Below are 18,420 nucleotides of genomic sequence, written 5' to 3'. Positions count from 1 at the left end.
ATTTTAATGTTCTCTGAGAGTACTGCACCACCACACAGTTGCCCCTATTTCCCTTGATATTGGAACTACCCGGGAGGGCCCAGAGCACAGCAGCAAGCCACTATAAAGCATTGCATGAGGTTTTCAGACTATTATGTGCTCTCTCTGTCATTTCACTTTTCTAAAAAAAAAATTCCACATTCCTCTGCTTTTACATCTGTGTTTCACAGTTCCAGCAGCATTCTGAGTCTTCAAAATTGGACCTTTCAAACAGTAATTCTTTATCCTTTGCCAGATTGCAAACGGCATTTCTAAATTTTTAATAGAATTTGTAATCATTGTTGTTCCAGAAATGCTGTCTCTTCTTTCCCTTCAAATTCCGCCAGTCATGTGGACTTTCTGCCAAGAGAGAGAGAGAGGGAGAAATTGGTAGTGAAAAAGAGCCATCAAGTGATGACTAGGGATGGGTGAATCTATCAGTTTCATTTTCTCTCGTTTTCTCACTTTCCCCAATCTTAACTTTTGTTCTCCACCTTTTCACATCAGTTTGTGATTTATTTATTTTTTTGACACAAAGAAACCGCTAATGAAAAATTCATCAGCATTTTAGTGAGGCCAGCACCAGCCGCTGGAACTTCCTGGACGCTGGAGAAGAGGATTCATTCTCACAACACTTTCCTTTTCTTGATGTCTGCCTTCTCTGGGGTAGAGGTGAGGAAGCCAGTTGTAAATCATCTAGCCTGCTGAGAAGACCTCTCTCCCTCCAGTTTTATTCATTTATGGCCTGCAAATTTTCATTTTGTCCAATGCTTGTGTACTTGTAATGTTGAATTTATTATTAAGCTCATTCTGAAAAGGTGGCATATACATTAACTTGACTAACTAAAAAAATGGAAAATCCAAACTAGAATATGGATACCTATATTCTTCCTCTGGACTGGGAGGCAGTGTGCCTCTACCATTGTGGAGTAACAACTGTGGGAGAGTGCTGTTGCCCTCATGTCCTGCCTGTGCGCTTTCTAGAGACATCTGGTTGACCATAGTTGGAAATGGGATGCTGGACTAGACAAGACTTTGGCTTGGTCCAGGGGACTATTCTTGTATTCTTAAGTATCCACTGTATGGTAATATGTGGTTTGGCACTGGACATTTTTTGAATATGTACCTATTATATGGTATTTTTGGTCCTTGATTAGCTACATTAGCAAAATCATCAGTATTCCGGCTTAAAATTTGTTTTCCATGAACCCTCTCCCTTGCTTCCCTAAAATTGGGTCTCGCTCAGAGTGCATTGCATATTCTTGGTAAACAAATGTAAATGTAAATGAAGTTGTACATGGCTAAAGTTAGCTACAGAATGTGAAAGTGTATTCACCCAGCTTTGGGAGGCTGGACTTAATGTTGTTTTGCGTACTGTCATCTCATTGTTCTTAGAGAGACAACAGACGTTCACAGCCAGTACCAGTGCTATTTTGCTAGATGCTTTCCCATTGAGAGGGCCTCACATTGTATTTGACTTTACAAGCTTGTTCGGTGGGCTTTCAAGACAAATTTGGTGGTATATTTCACCTAAAAAGGTTGCAGATCTATTTAAATTTGGGGAAATGCTTCTATAATCGAGACACAGCTGAAGCTTTCTAACTGGTTTTTATGGTATTTGTCTAAAAGTTGCCAGCAAACCTTGGCACTAAATACACTATCAAAGGTTGTACCCATTGCTGCTGTTCCACTAGCTCAGATGACTTCCACTTGTACAACATAACTATCCCTCCCCCATATACCTTCAGAATCTGCTCCAGAGAGCTGGAGGACCATATGCATGGTTGGAACTCTGCATGCACAGCACTGCATGGATTCCCAAGAAGATTTTTTAAAAACCTTAAAACCACAAGACCTGCATCTGTGTCAATGGCCTGTTGTGGAAAGTGCCCCACTGTGGACATTTTTCTTCATATATTTGATACTTTGCAAAAATGGTAAGAAATTTCAAGGAATGGTGGTTTCTTCAGCCCTGTAAAACCACCCGAGGCATACTCCTAAAATGCAGTGATTGCCATGTATTATATTCTCTGTACAGATTTGTCATAGAGTGAAAACCACACATACATAATGACATATCTGCTGCTTCTGTCCTTTTCCTCTTGACTATTCACTTTCCATAAAATGTAAAGTACATTAAATAGGTAAAGAGTTAGGTGACAGGTCAGATAAGACTGAACAGAAATAATAACTAAAATAATAGTAATCTTGTCAGTGTGTTGCTACTGCTATGTAAAGTGATAATATCTGAATCCTAGTCATGAGATTCACTGTTCACATAGGGATGGTGAAAGTGTTCCCCCATCCCTATCACCTGAACCAGAGCCTATCTGCCACACGAACACCCATGCTCACTGCCAACCACTCACACCTGCAACCAATCCCTTCACCCCGCTGACACGGAGGTCAGCCACAGATTATTCCCAGTTACAGATGAACTCCATCAAGCCTGTAATGCCTGGGTGACAGATCACCGTCCCACCCAAGGACAGAACCTTCTTGGCCACTGCACTCTGGATGCATCTCCTGGCCCTCTCATGGCAGCTGGACATTGGCTACCACGACACACACATTGCTGCAACAGCTGCGACCAAAACATTTTGAGTCCGGGAAGACCTGCCTTCAACTCATCAAAGTCCTCCTGCATGTGGGTCCACAGGCTCAAGCCGGGAGCTTCCGGCAAATCGTTCTTGCTCAGCTCCACCACCATCGCCGCAGGCGTGCCTTTCGCAGACACCTTTGCCTGCAGCATCAGGGGAAGCTCCTCCCAATGCATTCATTGTCTGGACACCCAGGAGACACACATGCGGTTGGGGAGTCCAAGCCTGCGTCTGAATCCAGACTCCACCGCCTTCCTGCCAGCCCAGTGGACAATCCAGATGTGCAGGGTAGGTGGACCTAGGTTGAACAAAACAACATTAATAACTGCACTTCAGTGCCACATCCGGACATAAGCCCTATATGCAGCAGATTTCCAGTGGCCCAATCCTTGAGCCTGTCGACGGACAAGCCCCAGTGTGCAGCGGTAGTAGCTGCACCAATGCAGAAAGAATGAGGTGCAAACGACTTGCGCATTACTGCAGCAAATTGATGCCTCTTTAACAGGGACCCATCCTCATGAACCAGGAAGGGACCACCCCAGGCGGGCGAAGTGACAAATAGCTCTTGGCATCTTTCACTGGACAAGGGCTGGGCTTTCCAGTGGCAGGCAGCCTCATCAAGGCACCTCTGCCCAACTGGTCCTTTTTGGAATTTCGAATAGTGAGCACCAGCTCAGCATCAGACAGCTGAATGTCCTGCAAAAGCAAGCTCCTGGGAGCCCTTCCCTGTGCTGACTACAGCACCACTTCACCCACACGCAGTGCACCGAAAAGTGCTATAGAAAAGCTGCCTCAAAGAGTCTTGCCTCATAAATCGACCAGCAGACAAGTCTTAACTTGCTGTGCACCAAGAACAAAAAAATTCAAATGTGACCAGCCTCCTACCTGGCGACTTTGGTGGCTGCAACCTGGCCCAACCCTCAAGAGCCTTGCGCACTACAAACTTTGCACAAGGATCTCTGGAATAGAGGGATTTACGGAAAAATGAAATGGCAGAAGACTGAATTGTGATGGGCTTTACAGCACGACCCATATATCGTAGGTGAGCCAAACAATTGATTAAAATACAACTTAAAAACAAGATTAAAATACAACATTAAAATGCAGCCTCATTTCAGTAGAAACTCAAATCAAAAACTTTTTGGGGATGAAAACATCAAATCTTCACCAAGGCCAGCCATCCAGACTGGTCCTACGTGGGCCAGAAAAAAGCCAGGGAAGTCCCCAAATAGGAGTTCCATCACAGAAGGACAAAGGAAAAAGGAAGGAGGGGGAGGGGATCAAGTTGATTCCAAGCCACAGGCCAGGTGGAACAACTCTGTCTTACAGGCCCTATGGAAAGAAATCAGTTCCTGCAGGGCATCTGAGGGACCATGGACCTCATAAACAGTGGAAGATGTGGAGGGGCCAGGCTGAGAATCAGGCTGCCTCCCAAATTGCTGGGCTGGCGACTCAAGTTCTGAATTGAACCTAGCCATGGCAGCAGGGTCTGAACCAATATTAGCCATAATTGCACTCAAGCTGAGTGACCGCAGGGGCTGGAGCTAAATGCAGTGACTGAGACAGACCTCTAATCACCCTCTTAGAAGGGAAAGCAGGACTGGGATTCCTTTTAATAGGCATCTCAATCCCTTCCTTACAAGATGGGGGGGGTACAAAATCAATGTTCACACAAAACCAATGGGACCCAGGCGGACTAAGATGGCGCTCCCGCCAAAACTAGGCAGGGATGACCTCTCCTTGCAAAAGGAACCCAAGGGGGTTTCCCATCCTTAGACAATACTCAACCAGCCTTTCCTCAAAAGGGGCATACAGAAATCAATTTTGCAATGGAGAGGGAACTCTCAATACAGCGAAACTACTCAAAGCACTGAACAAAAGCGCCCAGAGAGTGACAATTGCAAATTGCCCAAGTTGCGTTAGCTAAGAAACCCCAAATCTGCAACCACAGCCAAATTACAGGGGCACCAGCCGCTGCAAGGGGAGCTAAGTGGACAGAGATCAACAGGAAGCTGCAAGCTCCGCAACCGGGAGTGCTCAGGGGCTGAAGCCCCTGTGGGACAAAGCCCCACTAGAAAAGGGGGAAGGAGAAGGAAGGGGGGGGGAGAGGACAACTCATAAGGGAAAAATTAAAGAAAGCATTAACGAAAAGGGGAAGAATAACGGAAAGAAATCACCAAGACGATCCGTCAAAGGTAAGTCTCACGGCTGCACAGAGGACACGCTGTTAGCTTGTTCCGAATGCACGAGCCAAAAGATGAAGCTCTGGGTATATATAGGTCCCTCGATCAATTTAGACTGAGCCCCGTTGGCCACATTGAACCCAACATTGAGGGACCCATCAATCGGGTGTTGTGGCTAACCAATCCAACCCACCCACAACACAGGAGATCGGTCTCCAGGGCTCACCACAACACGTGCCCTCTTTTAGGGAGGACACAGTTTCTTTTTGAAATTTTATTTTGATGGGCAATTGTTTTGTTCCATGAAGCTGTCACAGAACACATCAGGATGGATTTTTAGGGACCCACCTATTGCTTAAGTTATGGGGAAGAAACTGCTAGATCTGCTGCTTACTCATGAATAGCCCAACCAATGATCAGCCAGGATGGGCTACATGTGAGTAAGGGTGAAGTTTATAAGAGGCTGCAAGCCTCAAGACTCCTCTAGATGGATTAAAAGCCTCAGCGTGAGTAATAGAAAAGAGGGAGAAGGCTGGGGCTGCATCTACATCTTGCGGGAGGAGAAAGCAGGTGAGGAGTGATAATCTTGCCTAACTAATTCCACCCCACCACCATTAGGAATACCTCTCAGGTGTGTTCTGGAAACAGAGAAGTGAGTATAGTTTCCCCCCTAAATAAAGCAAGGACTGGCTGTCCTAAACTCTGTGGGGCCTGGAACTTAAAATTAGCAGTGGACCTACTAATATAGGTATAAAAAAACCAAAAAAAACCTGAGTCAGCCTAATTCTCCAAAAAAGCTGCTTCTTTTGTGGTCTTCCATATAATTAGATACAATAAACTATCATGCATTGGGTAGTCTAGAAGTGATTTTCAAGGACAAAGGTATACTAGGAAAGGTGAACCAACAACCTGATCGGGCATAGCAATCTGTGTTCTTAGAAAGGCAAGAGGTAGACATATGTTGATATGTACATAGATTCTACAGGTAGATAAATCTCAGTGGAAATACCAGATGTTCAATCCTGCCACAGGCAGCCTAAAATCTGTTGCTGTCTACTGCAGTGCAATGGATTGTGAAGCCTTGTTTTCCTGCATCTCAAGGAAACTGTACATGGGTGCATTTTAAAGCCCCCAAATCAGCATATTAAAAGCAGCATGCTTCTACTGTGTATATTTTAATTGTATGCCACACACAAACATAAATACCAGATCAGCTTTTTAAAATAGCCACCCTTCCCAACATTGTTACAAATGATTAAAGAAAAGAAAAAATCACTCTCAAGAAACATGGGTCGCTGTCACCCTTGACAAATCTAAGATAAATTGCAACCTTTTATGGTAAGTCCCAGTGGACTAAACCTAAGTCTGAATTAATTATGTGCAACTATATATGGCATGTTGTGGTATCCACATTCACTAAGAACAGTACTCTTCTTAATGGCTCAGACATCTCCAGAGGGATGTAGAAGGGATATCAAACACTTCTCCTTGCCCTTCAAGACTTTCTTCCTGTGTGGTATAGTTCTAGATCACTGCTAGCCAAACTGGACCATTTTTATAGCAATAAAAGGACTGAGCACAGAATACTCAGGTCTGCAGAATGGGAAAGGGGAAGACATTTAATAAAGATTCTTTTATAAAAGGTGAAAGGTAAAGGTAAAGGACCCCTGGATGGTTAAGTCCAGTGAAAGGTGACTATGGTGTGCGGCGCTCATCTCACTTCAGGCTGAGGGAGCCGATGTTTGTCCACAGACAGATTTCCGTGTCTTGTGGCCAGCATGACTAAACCGCTTCTGGCACAACGGAACACCATGACAGAAGCCAGAGAGCACGGAAATGCCATTTACCTTCCTGCCACAGCGGTACCTATTTATCTACTACTTGCACTGGTGTGCTTTCGAACTGCTAGATTGGGAGAAGCTGGGACAGAGCAATGGGTGCTCACTCCATTGCGGGGATTCGAACCTCCAACCTTCCCATCAGCAAGCCCAAGAGGCTCAGTGGTTCAGACCACAGCACCTCCTGTGTCCCAAAGATTCTTTTATAGGTCAAGGCCAACCAGCAACTTTTCTTTTCCCGTCCTCTGTTTTCCTTCTCCCCTGTCCCACCACTGACACACAAACATTTAGGCTAATTAGGCTGTTCTCAATCATAGACTTGATAGACTCGCACAGTCTGCCTAATTTTTGGGTTCTTATGTCCAACCTCCCTCTCCCTGCCAATGGCTCAGCTGCCATCATCACTCTGCAAGCTCACAAGCTCCTGTCCAACAGTTTGAGGGTTTAAAATTTCTTTCTTTCTTATAATTCAGAAGCATATCGTACCCTCCAACATTTCTCTGATGAAAATAGGGACGTCCTGTTCCATAATGATAATTTTATTATTTATACCCCACACATCTTATTGGGTTGCCCCAGCACTCTGGGTAGCTTCCAACATATATAAAAATATCATTAAACATTAAATATATATATAAAAAACTTCTCTATATAGGATTGCCTTTAGACAGCTCGGGGGTTGCATAACTCAATACTCTACAACATTTCTCTAATGAAAATAGGGACATCCTAATGAAAAGCAGGACATTCCGGGATGAAATCAGAAACCGGGATGGCTTCTCTAAACCAGGGACATCCCTGGAAAATAGGGACATTTGGAGGGTCTGGCATATGTGTTGTTGCACACATGGGCATCTTAAATTTTTTTTGTGGCTCTGCTTGCTTCCGAACTGATAGGCCATCAGCCAACTTAGTTTGCTATTTGAAGGAAGGCTATTGGGAGTGTTGGGCATAGAAGACAAGGTGTTATTGTGAAGAGCTGGACCAGCTTGCTCCTCCTAATCTGTGTTAAGTTTCTGTTACCAGAAAAGAAAGGCAGCTTGCAGCTTTTAGGTTGACTTTATTTTTTGTTCTGTGTGTGTACATTTACAATTTTGGAAGCTGGTCATCTGATAAGCTTTATCATTCTAAGCTTATCATCCTTATCTTGGAGGTCAGGCATGCTTGGTATTCTGCCCACAGCTGGAATGTCAGGAGGCGAGTGTACAAGCTAAGCCCTGGGCACTGATTTGTAACCATCTCCCTTTTTGTACCTCTTTAAATGACTCAGTGTACCCTCTTTCCCCCTGTCTTGTAGAATGCAGTACTGGGCCAGAAGACTGGAGCAAGAGATTGATGGCGTGATGAGGATATTTGGTGGTGTTGATCAGCTGAAACGGGTAAGTTTTGCCTCGTTCCTGCCTTCTCTTTCCTTTCTTTGTCACAATATTTTTGGATAAAGCTGGTTACATCCAGAGAAATAATGGTCATTCATTGGTGTCTGGGTTCTCATGTTCATATTACACCACAGTCTTGGGGGGATGCTGTGTTTGACTCACTCTTGCAACCAGGGCACACTTCAAAGTGCTTGCTTTTAATCTGTACGCTATTAAGAGACTTCAATCACATATGCTGACACCATCATCACTGTTCTAATATATATAGTCACTGACAGCAGCCTCTTGCCCACTCCAACCTCACCCAGTGATTCACTTCAGATATAATGGGGGAACATGGTATCCTGTTACATTACTGAACCTTTGGCTCCTTCTCCTCTCCTCTTTTACACTTGCAAGGAGGAGAGTGAAAGTAAAAGCTTATGAATTTGTTATTATTATTTCTAATTTCTTTTTATTTATCACCTGAGGATCACAGGAAGGGTTGCGATATAAAAACACAAAGTACCTAACATATATAAACACAAAGCACCTAACATAGTAATAAGTTAAAACAATAATCTCCCCCCACCTCATTTAAAAGGCCTGGGAGAAGGGGAATGTTTTTGCCTGCCACCTAAAGGTATGTAACAAAGGTGTCAGGTGAGCCTCCCTGGGGAGAGCATTCTACAAATGAGGAGCCACTGCAAAAAAGAAGAAGCTTATTCTTCTGTTATCACCCTCTGAACCTCTCATGATCGTAGCGTCTGGGTCAGTCATAGGGAGAGCCAGTTCTTGGGGTAATGGCAGTATTTTAAACTTAACTGCCATCCCTCATGATGTCTGCACTTGGAGAATTATACTATGGTTTGTGAAAACAAGCCAGAATCTGAAACCATGATTGCCTTAGCTAAAAGTTGAACTTGATATACTGACGTTCAGCCAAGATGAGGGCTGCGTTTAGCAAATCTGACAGGGTGAGCGGCAGTGTTGTTTTCCTGTTCTTGGTCCTGATGCTCCGCTTAGAGAATTGCTAATACAAATAGAAGTTGAGACAAACAGAAATCTGAATACTAATAATAGCTCCTAAGCAAAGCCCTAATAGGAAACTCTTTCCTTGTGCATCTGAATGACGCTTAGCACAGTCAGAGCCATGATACCTGCTTGGGTGCTCTGGGGCTCTGTCCTTCCTTAATTTTGTGACTCAGTCTTCTGTGTCTTGGTGATTAAAAATAGAACTAAGCATGTCAGAGGAGATAAAAGTCTCAGACCTACAGACCTGTCACACACCATCATCTGCAAGTTCTAAATTCAGTTTTTGTTTCTCATAGCTTTTGTATGTGAGACACACACACACACACACACACAGAGAGAGAGAGAGAGAGAGAGAGAGAGAGAGAGAGAGATGTACAGTCTGAGAGGCAGACCTGCTTCTTTTCCCTTTTAATTCAGATCTAACTATAAGCAGTGACATGTTAGTAAATAAAAATGATAATACCTCCTTCATTATTATTTTTTAGTTTTTTCTTCTTAATTTCTCCCTCTTTTCTGGGTGAGGATATGGACCTGTGCATTGGTTATTGACTGAAATCTCATAAATGCTTTGCCACATGAGGCATGAAATTTATTGTCAGGAATATAGTGTCAGAAAATGTAATGGTGCTGATATTTTCTCTGACAGCTGGCATATTAAAAACATTATTTTTAACACTTTCTTTGTTTCCAGAAACAAGGGATGTTGCTTACTACAACAGAGCTATTCCTGTTTTCAGGAATCATAAAAAGGCATTTTTTCGGCCATTCTTATTGACCATCTATTTATTTTCACTTTCAACAAAGCAAGTGAGATTCTGATTATGTCAAGAAATATGGACCAGATGTAACTGGTTCTGAGAAAGGTATATCCAATTTCATAGGGAACATATCGGTTAAAGGCCTGTGAAGTATCTATACTGTGAAGGCTGCAATTCACTGACAAATGCCAGTGATCCTTGACCAATAGATTTTGAAATATCAAAATAAATGAAGCAAAACTCAACAGATATTGGCAAACTAGAGTATTAGTGTTCACCTCAGTGAAGATGTACATAGGATTCTTACTAATAAGATTATAATAATTCTAACCTTCCTTCTTTGTGTAATAAGGTGAGGTAGTTTGGATATGCATACACTATATTCAGTAACAAAGGATGCTTCAAAGCATGTCTGCTTGGGAAATAGCCAGTGTTAGTTATACTCAGAGCTGATCCATTAAAATCAATTTCAATAGGTCTACTGTGAGTGTGACTTACATGGGTATTGTAATGGGATGATTAGCTGCTTGTGCTTAAAATTGTGCTCCCTCAGAGTTTGTGCGGCTCCACAAACCTCTGTGTGTGACAGAGCTCCTCAGACATGTCTGCTCTAGTCACTAGTAGAGTCTGACAGTGGCTGCCTGCGGAAGCGCTTCCAGCAAAGAAGCTCCTTAACGGAAACGCGTCTCCTGGACTCACGACGTGGCAGCTTCCGGCGAAGCATGGGTCTCCCTACGGTTGCTTCTGACACCTCCCCGCTGTTTTCGCTGGACGTGTCTCTCACCCCTTCCTCTCCCCTGCTAGTTCCTGCCTTGGCTGCTGCATCTCTCTCAGCATTACTGAGATCCTCCTCCAGAGACCCCTCGCTCCCCCTGCTGGTCCCTGCTTTAGCTGCTGACTCCCTCCCAGCCTCTGGGAGCCCTACCACCTCCCTTTCCTCTGATGTCAGTTCCCTGACATCCACCTCCCCTCCAGGGCCCCCTTCCCCCCCGCCCCTACTCTCTCCTCTGGGCGGTGAGGAGCTAAAACCCCGAAAAGAATCCTCTTCATCTTCAGACGTCTCGAACATTTCCCTCCATCCGTCTTCGTTCCGGCTCGCTGAATCCTCCTCCGCCTCGGAATCAGAGAACCCCTCCAACTCTTCCTCTTCGTCGGTGGTGGCAAAGTATTCCCTCCAGAACCTCGCCACTGGCTGAGGTTTACGAGGGAATCTCTGATGAAAAGTTTCTATCAAAACCTCGTCATCTACATCCTCTGCCATGACCCAGGTGTTTTCCGACTCCGGCTCCCCTTCCCACATTACCAAATACTCTACTTGATCTCCCTTCCACCTGGAATCGAGAATCTCCGCTACATGGTAGCTGTGTTCCTTTTCCTCCATAGCTGGTCCCCTATTGACCCTCCCTTCTCTGTCCCCTTTATACGGTGACAGCAACGACCTGTGGAACACTGGGTGCAGCTTCATGTGGTTCGGTAACCGGAGTCTGAAAGCCACTGGGTTGACCTGCTGCGTGACTTCAAATGGGCCCAGCCTTTTGGGTCTTAATTTCTTACAACCCCCTTTGAATGGTAACCCTTGGGTGGACAGCCACACCTGGTCCCCCACCCTAATGCTTTCCCCTTCCCTTCTGTTTTTGTCTGCCTGCCTCTTATATTCCTCCTTAGCCCTGTTTAAGTTAAGTTGGAGCTGGCGATGGATCGCTTCCATTTCTTCAACGAACTGTTCTGCAGCTGGAACGCTCCAGTTCTCCCCTTCCCCCCCTGGGAAGGCTCGGGGATGGCACCCGTGATTAGCCAAAAAGGGGCTCATCCCCGTGGACACGTTCTCTGCATTGTTGTAGGCAAATTCTGCCAACGCCAGCTTCTCCACCCAATCATTCTCTCTGTCATTCACATAACACCTCAAATATTGCTGAAGGACACCATTAGCTCTTTCCGCCTGCCCGTTGGTTTCTGGATGACGGGCAGTTGAGAAATTCACCTCTACATGCAATAAGCTCATGAGCTTCCTCCAGAACTTGGAAGTAAATTGTTTCCCTCGGTCAGAAACCACCCTCAAGGGGGCGCCATGCAGCCTAAACACATTTCCTACAAACAATTTAGCGGTTTCTTCCGCTGTGACCGCATGTGAGCAGGCTATAAAGTGGGCCATCTTGGTTAACAGGTCTACCACAACCATGATGGCTGTTTTCCCTCTGGACCTTGGCAGATCAGTCATGAAATCTATTGCCACTGCTTCCCATGGTCTTTCAGGCGTGGGTAGTGGTTCTAATAAACCTGCCGGTGCCCGCCTCTCCCCCTTGGCTCGTTGGCATTGGTCACACCCTCTCACATACTCCCGCACATCTTCCCTGACCTTGGGCCACCAGAATTCCCTGGTAACCAGCCACATGGTTTTGTGTTGCCCAAAATGCCCTGCTGTGGGGCTATCGTGCAGTTGCTTGAGTACCTTTTCCCTCAATTCCCCTTCAGGTATATATAACGCTCCCTTGTAGTACAACGCCCCGTTTCTCTCCTCAAAACCCCCGGGTTTGTCTCCCTCCCTCCTGAGACCCCTGAGTTTGTCCTGGGCGTATTCATCCTGCACCGTTCCCTCTACCAGTTCCCTTTGCCCCACCAATGCCGCCCCACACACCCAGCGGTCCTCTGGAATGACATGGGTCTCTTCGGGTGCTCCCTCCCCCTCCAAATATTCAGGTTTGCGTGAGAGAGCGTCCGCCCTAACGTTCTCTGGGCCTGGCACGTAACAAATCTCAAAGTTAAATTTGGAGAACTCCTGGGCCCATCTCAACTGCCGTTGGTTGAGCACTCGCGCAGTTCTCCAATACTCTAGATTCTTATGGTCCGTGCACACTTGCACCTTATGTTGTGCACCAATTAGCAGGTGCCTCCATCTCCGGAAAGCCTCATGAATCGCAAGAAGTTCCCGGTCGTACACCGTGTAGTTCCTCTCGGATTTGTTCAGCTTTCGCGAAAAGAAGGCACACGGTCGCCACTCTGACTCCTCCTTCCCCGGCTGCAGAAGAAGCACCGCCCCTATGGCTCTGTCAGATGCGTCTGTTTCGACCCTCAGCTTTTTTTGTAAATCCACATGCAGAAGTTGTTCTTCAGAGGCGAAGGCCCTTTTCAGTTCCTCAAACGCTCGCTCCGCCTCCGCCGTCCAAACAAACTTCTTTTTACTGCTGAGACAGTCCGTGATGGGCGCCGTCAGGTGGGCGAAGTTTCGGATGAACTTACGATAAAAGTTTCCAAACCCTAGGAACCTCTGCACATCCTTCTTGGTTTTGGGTGTTTTCCATTCCAGCACTGCTTGAACCTTGCCGGGGTCCATGGCCAACCCCTTGTCTGACAAGCGGTACCCCAGGAATTCCACCTCCTTGGTATGAAACTGACACTTCTCCAGTTTCACCCACAGCCTGTTGGCTTGCAGCCTGCTCAACACTTCTCTGACGTCTCTCACATGTTGCTCCTCATTCTCCGAATACACCAACACATCATCTAGGAAGGCCACGCAATTCTTGTAGAGCAAAGGCCCCAGTACGTGGTTCATGAACGATTGAAAACACGCGGAGCCTGTTTGTAATCCAAAAGGCATCACGAGATATTCAAATGCCCCCAAAGGGGTGAACATGGTAGTTTTCCATTCATCCCCTTTCCTTATACGTATCAGGTTGTACGCCCCCCTTAGGTCCAGCTTTGTAAAAATCTTTCCCTTCTGCACCCTGGTCAAAATATCATCAATCCTGGGCATAGGAAAAGCTGCCGGCTCTGTCACTGCATTTAACCGCCTGAAATCACATACAAGTCTCGGCTTGTCCGTGTGCTTTTTATCCACAAAAAACACTGGGCTACCCCCCGCTGCCTTGGACTCTCTGATGAAGCCTCTCTTCAGGTTCTTGTCAATGAACTCTCGCAACTCCTGCATTTCCCTGTCTGACATGGCATACAACTTGCCTACAGGAAGCTGTGCTCCAGGGAGTAAATTGATCTGGCAATCAAAGGGCCTATGCGGGGGTAGTTGGTCAGCTTCCTTCTCGCTGAACACGTCGCTGAGATCTGCATACTGTGGTGGCACCTTCACCTTCTCCATTACTTCAGTCCCTGCCAGGGTGGCTTGGGCCCCTGCTGAACCCTTTTCCCCCCTGCAGTGTTCTAAGCAATGTGCTGAACCGAAGGACACCACTCTTTGATGCCAGCCCACCAGCGGATCATGTAGGGCTAGCCAGCTCATTCCCAAAATAATGGGAGCGCCTCCCAAGGTGGCCACATTAAACGCTATCAGTTCTGTGTGCCTTGCCACCCTCATTATCATTGGGACGGTCTGCAAGCTGACTCCTCCTCCCAACAGTTCCCTGCCATTGATAGTGGTCACCTGCAGGGGGTTGCTTAAAGGGATCGTCTGTATCTGGTGTTCAGCAGCAAACTCCTTGCTCATAAAATTGCAGGAGCTGCCTGAGTCCAACAGCGCCTTTATTTTTAGGGGGTGTCCATTTTGCAGCTCTAGCGACACTTCAATCACTAGAGCAGGTCGAGGAGCTTCTGGCACGGGCACTTTCACTGCTCTTTGGCCTGGCTGCAGTGCCCCGACTGTGGCAACCAGGCGTTGGCTTTTACCTGCTCCGTTTCTCCCTGCTCTCCCCCCTCAACAGCTCCCACCATCCCTTGCCATTCCTTCCTCTGGGGGCAGACTCTGGCAAAGTGGCCTGGCTGTTGGCAGAGATAGCATTTCCGGGCTCCTTTTCCCTCCTTCTTAGCCCCCTCACTGGGCTTTGAAACTGCGCACACGCGCGCTGTTCCGATTTCCATCGGCTCTGCTGGCGGGAAAGCTGGCTCAGGAATGTCTGGAATGCGCAACTCCTTCCAACGTTCCCCTCTCCCTTCCCGCCTCTCCAAGGCTCTTGCCTCCTGGCGCGCTCCAATGGTCAGCGCAGATTTGGTCAGCTGATCCATAGACACCGCCCTGGGGCTCCGGGACAGCTCGTCTTTCACAGCCGAAGAAAGACCTTCTTCAAATAGCATCTGAATGGGTGCTGCCGATAAATCCCACCCCAATCTGTGAATCAGCATGGTAAATTCAGTCCAGTACTCACGGACAGATCGGCTTCCCTGCTTGCAAGCCATTAGCTGTCTGCGCACCACCCCTTCCTCAATATCGCTGGAAAACATGATATCCATTGCACGAAAGAACTTCATAGCGTCCTTTAGGATGTCATTGTGCGTTGCCATCAGGGGTCGAACCCAGTCCCGCGCCCCCTTCTCAAGATGCCCAATTACGAAAGCAACTCGCGATTCCTCATCAGGGAACTCATCAAACTGCACATTAAGGGCATATTGCATCTCTGTCCTAAAGGCATGGTAATCCTTGGGGTCCCCCCCAAACTTCTGCACCAATCCTGGTACCTTTCTGGGGCACTGCGTGGTTCTCCCCTTCTTGTCTGCATCCTGAGCCCTTCTCTCCTCGAGCCTCGCCGTCTGCAGCGCAAGTTGGACCTCCAATGCTCGGTATCTTTCTTCCAAGCTTGGACCAGCTCCACCCCCTGCTCCTCCGGCTCCTGCTCCGGCTGGGTCGCTCATGATGCTTTCTCCTGCACAGGCAGCGTACAGAGACTGTCAGACTGCTGTAATGGGATGATTAGCTGCTTGTGCTTAAAATTGTGCTCCCTCAGAGTTTGTGCGGCTCCACAAACCTCTGTGTGTGACAGAGCTCCTCAGACATGTCTGCTCTAGTCACTAGTAGAGTCTGACAGTGGCTGCCTGCGGAAGCGCTTCCAGCAAAGAAGCTCCTTAACGGAAACGCGTCTCCTGGACTCACGACGTGGCAGCTTCCGGCGAAGCATGGGTCTCCCTACGGTTGCTTCTGACACCTCCCCGCTGTTTTCGCTGGACGTGTCTCTCACCCCTTCCTCTCCCCTGCTAGTTCCTGCCTTGGCTGCTGCATCTCTCTCAGCATTACTGAGATCCTCCTCCAGAGACCCCTCGCTCCCCCTGCTGGTCCCTGCTTTAGCTGCTGACTCCCTCCCAGCCTCTGGGAGCCCTACCACCTCCCTTTCCTCTGATGTCAGTTCCCTGACAGGTATCAACCCTCCCCTCCCCTCCTCCATGTGGTAGCAGCATACACTTCCATGGGGAAGAGTTGCTCTCAGACTTTCAGTTTGACACAAAACTGCCAAATTGGCAATGGCAGAACAACCTCATGTGGCTAAACCTCTAAGGGTATTGCTACTGTTTGCCTTGTTAAAATGGCTTAAAGGAAACCACCAGATCCCATGAACTCCAATGTAACAAAGAAGGGACCAAGCTGAATTGACATGAGGGATTGTTTACTCATCAAATTGTCCATATAACTTAGGGGTGTGCACAGAAAAAGGAATGGCTTTGGAGCCTGTTTCATATAGGGGGCCACTTCACTTTGGATTAATTCAGACAACACCTTGTTTGCTTTGGTTTTGCTTCAGATTTCTGAAGGACTCCCCACTGATTATACTGGGGAAATAAATAATGGGTATAACTTTTCTATTTGTTGGCAGAATTAGCTAAAATTTGCAGGCATAAAAGCCTATTGTCAGAGGATGGAACGGTTGAATTCCAGACAAATAAAATACAGGGGAATTTTTTGCAGGGAGCCTTTAAAGTTAAAGGCTTTAAAAACAACAACAATGAACCAACCATGACAGGTATCCAAAATCCTTCGGGGCCTATGGGCAAAATCTGGAATTTGGCAAACGTGTTGTTGGTACTACCACTGAATAGCAGTTGTAGTAGAATGGCCACTCAGAGTGAGTAAATAAATAAATGAATCTGCGTGTGGCTCTCTACTCTGCTCCCACTAACGCCATAGTCCAATAGGAAGTCTGCTCCTGCATGCTTCTGACCAACCAGAATGAAAAGGAGGTAGGACATGTGTTGGACATTGGTGGGGATATGCACAGAATCAGCTGACCAACTAAAAAAACAATGAGGAATCAGAGATGTGAGGGAAGATCTTGTTGAAGTCGGGAAGGCACACTGCCTGGAGAGAGAGAGGAAAGTGAATTAGTGATAAAGAGAGAGATAAGAAGGATTCCATGTATTTGTGAGCTTAATTCAGTGTTTTTGTGAACTTGAATTTTTGGAGGGGCCTTAACACTTCAAAGCTATGCATGCTTATTCAGGAACAAGTCTTCCTGAGTTCAATGTGGGAGAGAGCGGCTGCACTCAAGTCTTGTTTGCAGGTTTCTCAAAGGCATCTGGTTGGCTGCTGTGAGAACAGGATACTGGGCTTATCCAGCAGGTTTCTTCTTGTGCTCTTAAACCATTCCTGATTACTATAAGCCGTTTTCTGGATTGGATGAGCATTTTGGTTTACTACCATTGAAAGATGTTCTGATATTGTCCTATGGTATCAGTTTGGTAGTCAGTTCTATATAACTAGTTATTGAAACACTTTAGAGGAACAGGTTCCTCATGAAAGTTGTAGAACACCTGGATGCATTTGAGAAGATTCCAGATTTGTATAATGAGTTAAGAATCTAGAGGCTGACTTAGATGAAGAATCTTTTTGCAAAGTACTTCTGATACTATATCATAAATATCTGTAATGTCATGGCATGGCAGTAAGGTTCAGTATGTGTTTTGCTGGTGTGTGTGTGTGTGCACGTATATCTAAATTTTATATGCAAATTTAAACAAAAGATAGGGGGGAATTGATCAAATTAAAAATAGGACTAATACTAATAGCAACAAAACCCCCCATCAATTCACATTACAGATATATTGCTAGTATTTCCTAAGCTTCTACATGCTGACGCAACTAAATCTTATCTTACTGTCTCTTGAACTTGATAACACAAGAGGCACATTATATCGTGTCATGTTAACCCTCTCCAATTGTGGCAACAATAATCAGTAGTTGTTGCAACCAACCATCTGCTGTTGTGTACTTCAGCATGCCTCTGATGCTAACAAATGTGTTGATGGAAAACTAAACATGTCTTACTTGTTACAAACAAAAATTATATGTTATGTATAAACCTTACCCCATTTGGACCTTTTTTATATAAAAAAAGGAGATTCTGTGTGTCTTCAATTAGTACTGTAGAACAGCTCACAGTCATTAATTCCAATTATGTACAAACAGAGAATTGAGGCATAAAAGGACTGATCAAGTAGGGAGCTGATCAGTGAAGGAACAAGAAATTTAACCCATCCTACTAAACTCAAATTCCTATACGGCAGCCCCAGGGGCCATTCTTTACCTGCCTTTTCAAATCAATTGGAGTGTTTCTTAGCAGCCATTGAAACAGTAATTGAAAATGGAGTAATCAAAATGGGATGGAAAATGGCTCTTTTATTCTTTATTGCATCTTACCTTGCTTTTCACAGTCAGCCAAAGGATATGCTCAAGGGTTTAATATCAGACTTGGGATGGGATTGAATCCTTAAAAAGGGGTTTGGGAATACCAAATTTCTGATGTTTGCCTTCCTGCTCCTGGAGACAACTGGGATTGGATCTAGATTCCTCTGAAGTCCTATGATCCAACTGGATTATCGTCGTATTACACACACACACACACACACACACCCCACAAGTATGTGTCTTTAATGCTACCCATTTTACCCTAGTTTCCTCAGCTGGAAGTAGAGAGGGATGCCAA

General features: G+C 45.9%; 1 protein-coding gene across 5 annotated transcripts in view; it reads left to right on the top strand.

Annotated features, from left to right (window-relative positions):
* The window catches only part of CACNA2D2 (calcium voltage-gated channel auxiliary subunit alpha2delta 2), a 577,811-nt gene that overhangs the window by 28,853 nt on the left and 530,538 nt on the right, over positions 1–18,420 (top strand). For all 5 annotated transcript variants that reach the window (XR_014217283.1, XM_082214493.1, XM_082214492.1 and 2 more), the window contains one exon: positions 7,937–8,018. Coding sequence is in view for 4 of the 5 variants with exons in the window: in XM_082214493.1 (XP_082070619.1) it covers positions 7,937–8,018 (82 nt within the window). In the remaining variant the exon portion in view is untranslated. The remainder of the gene's footprint in view (positions 1–7,936; positions 8,019–18,420) is intronic.

This window comes from Podarcis vaucheri (assembly GCF_965113315.1).
Source record: "Podarcis vaucheri genome assembly, chromosome: 2".
NCBI lineage: Eukaryota > Metazoa > Chordata > Lepidosauria > Squamata > Lacertidae > Podarcis > Podarcis vaucheri.
This window is presented reverse-complemented; position numbering and strand designations above follow the sequence as displayed.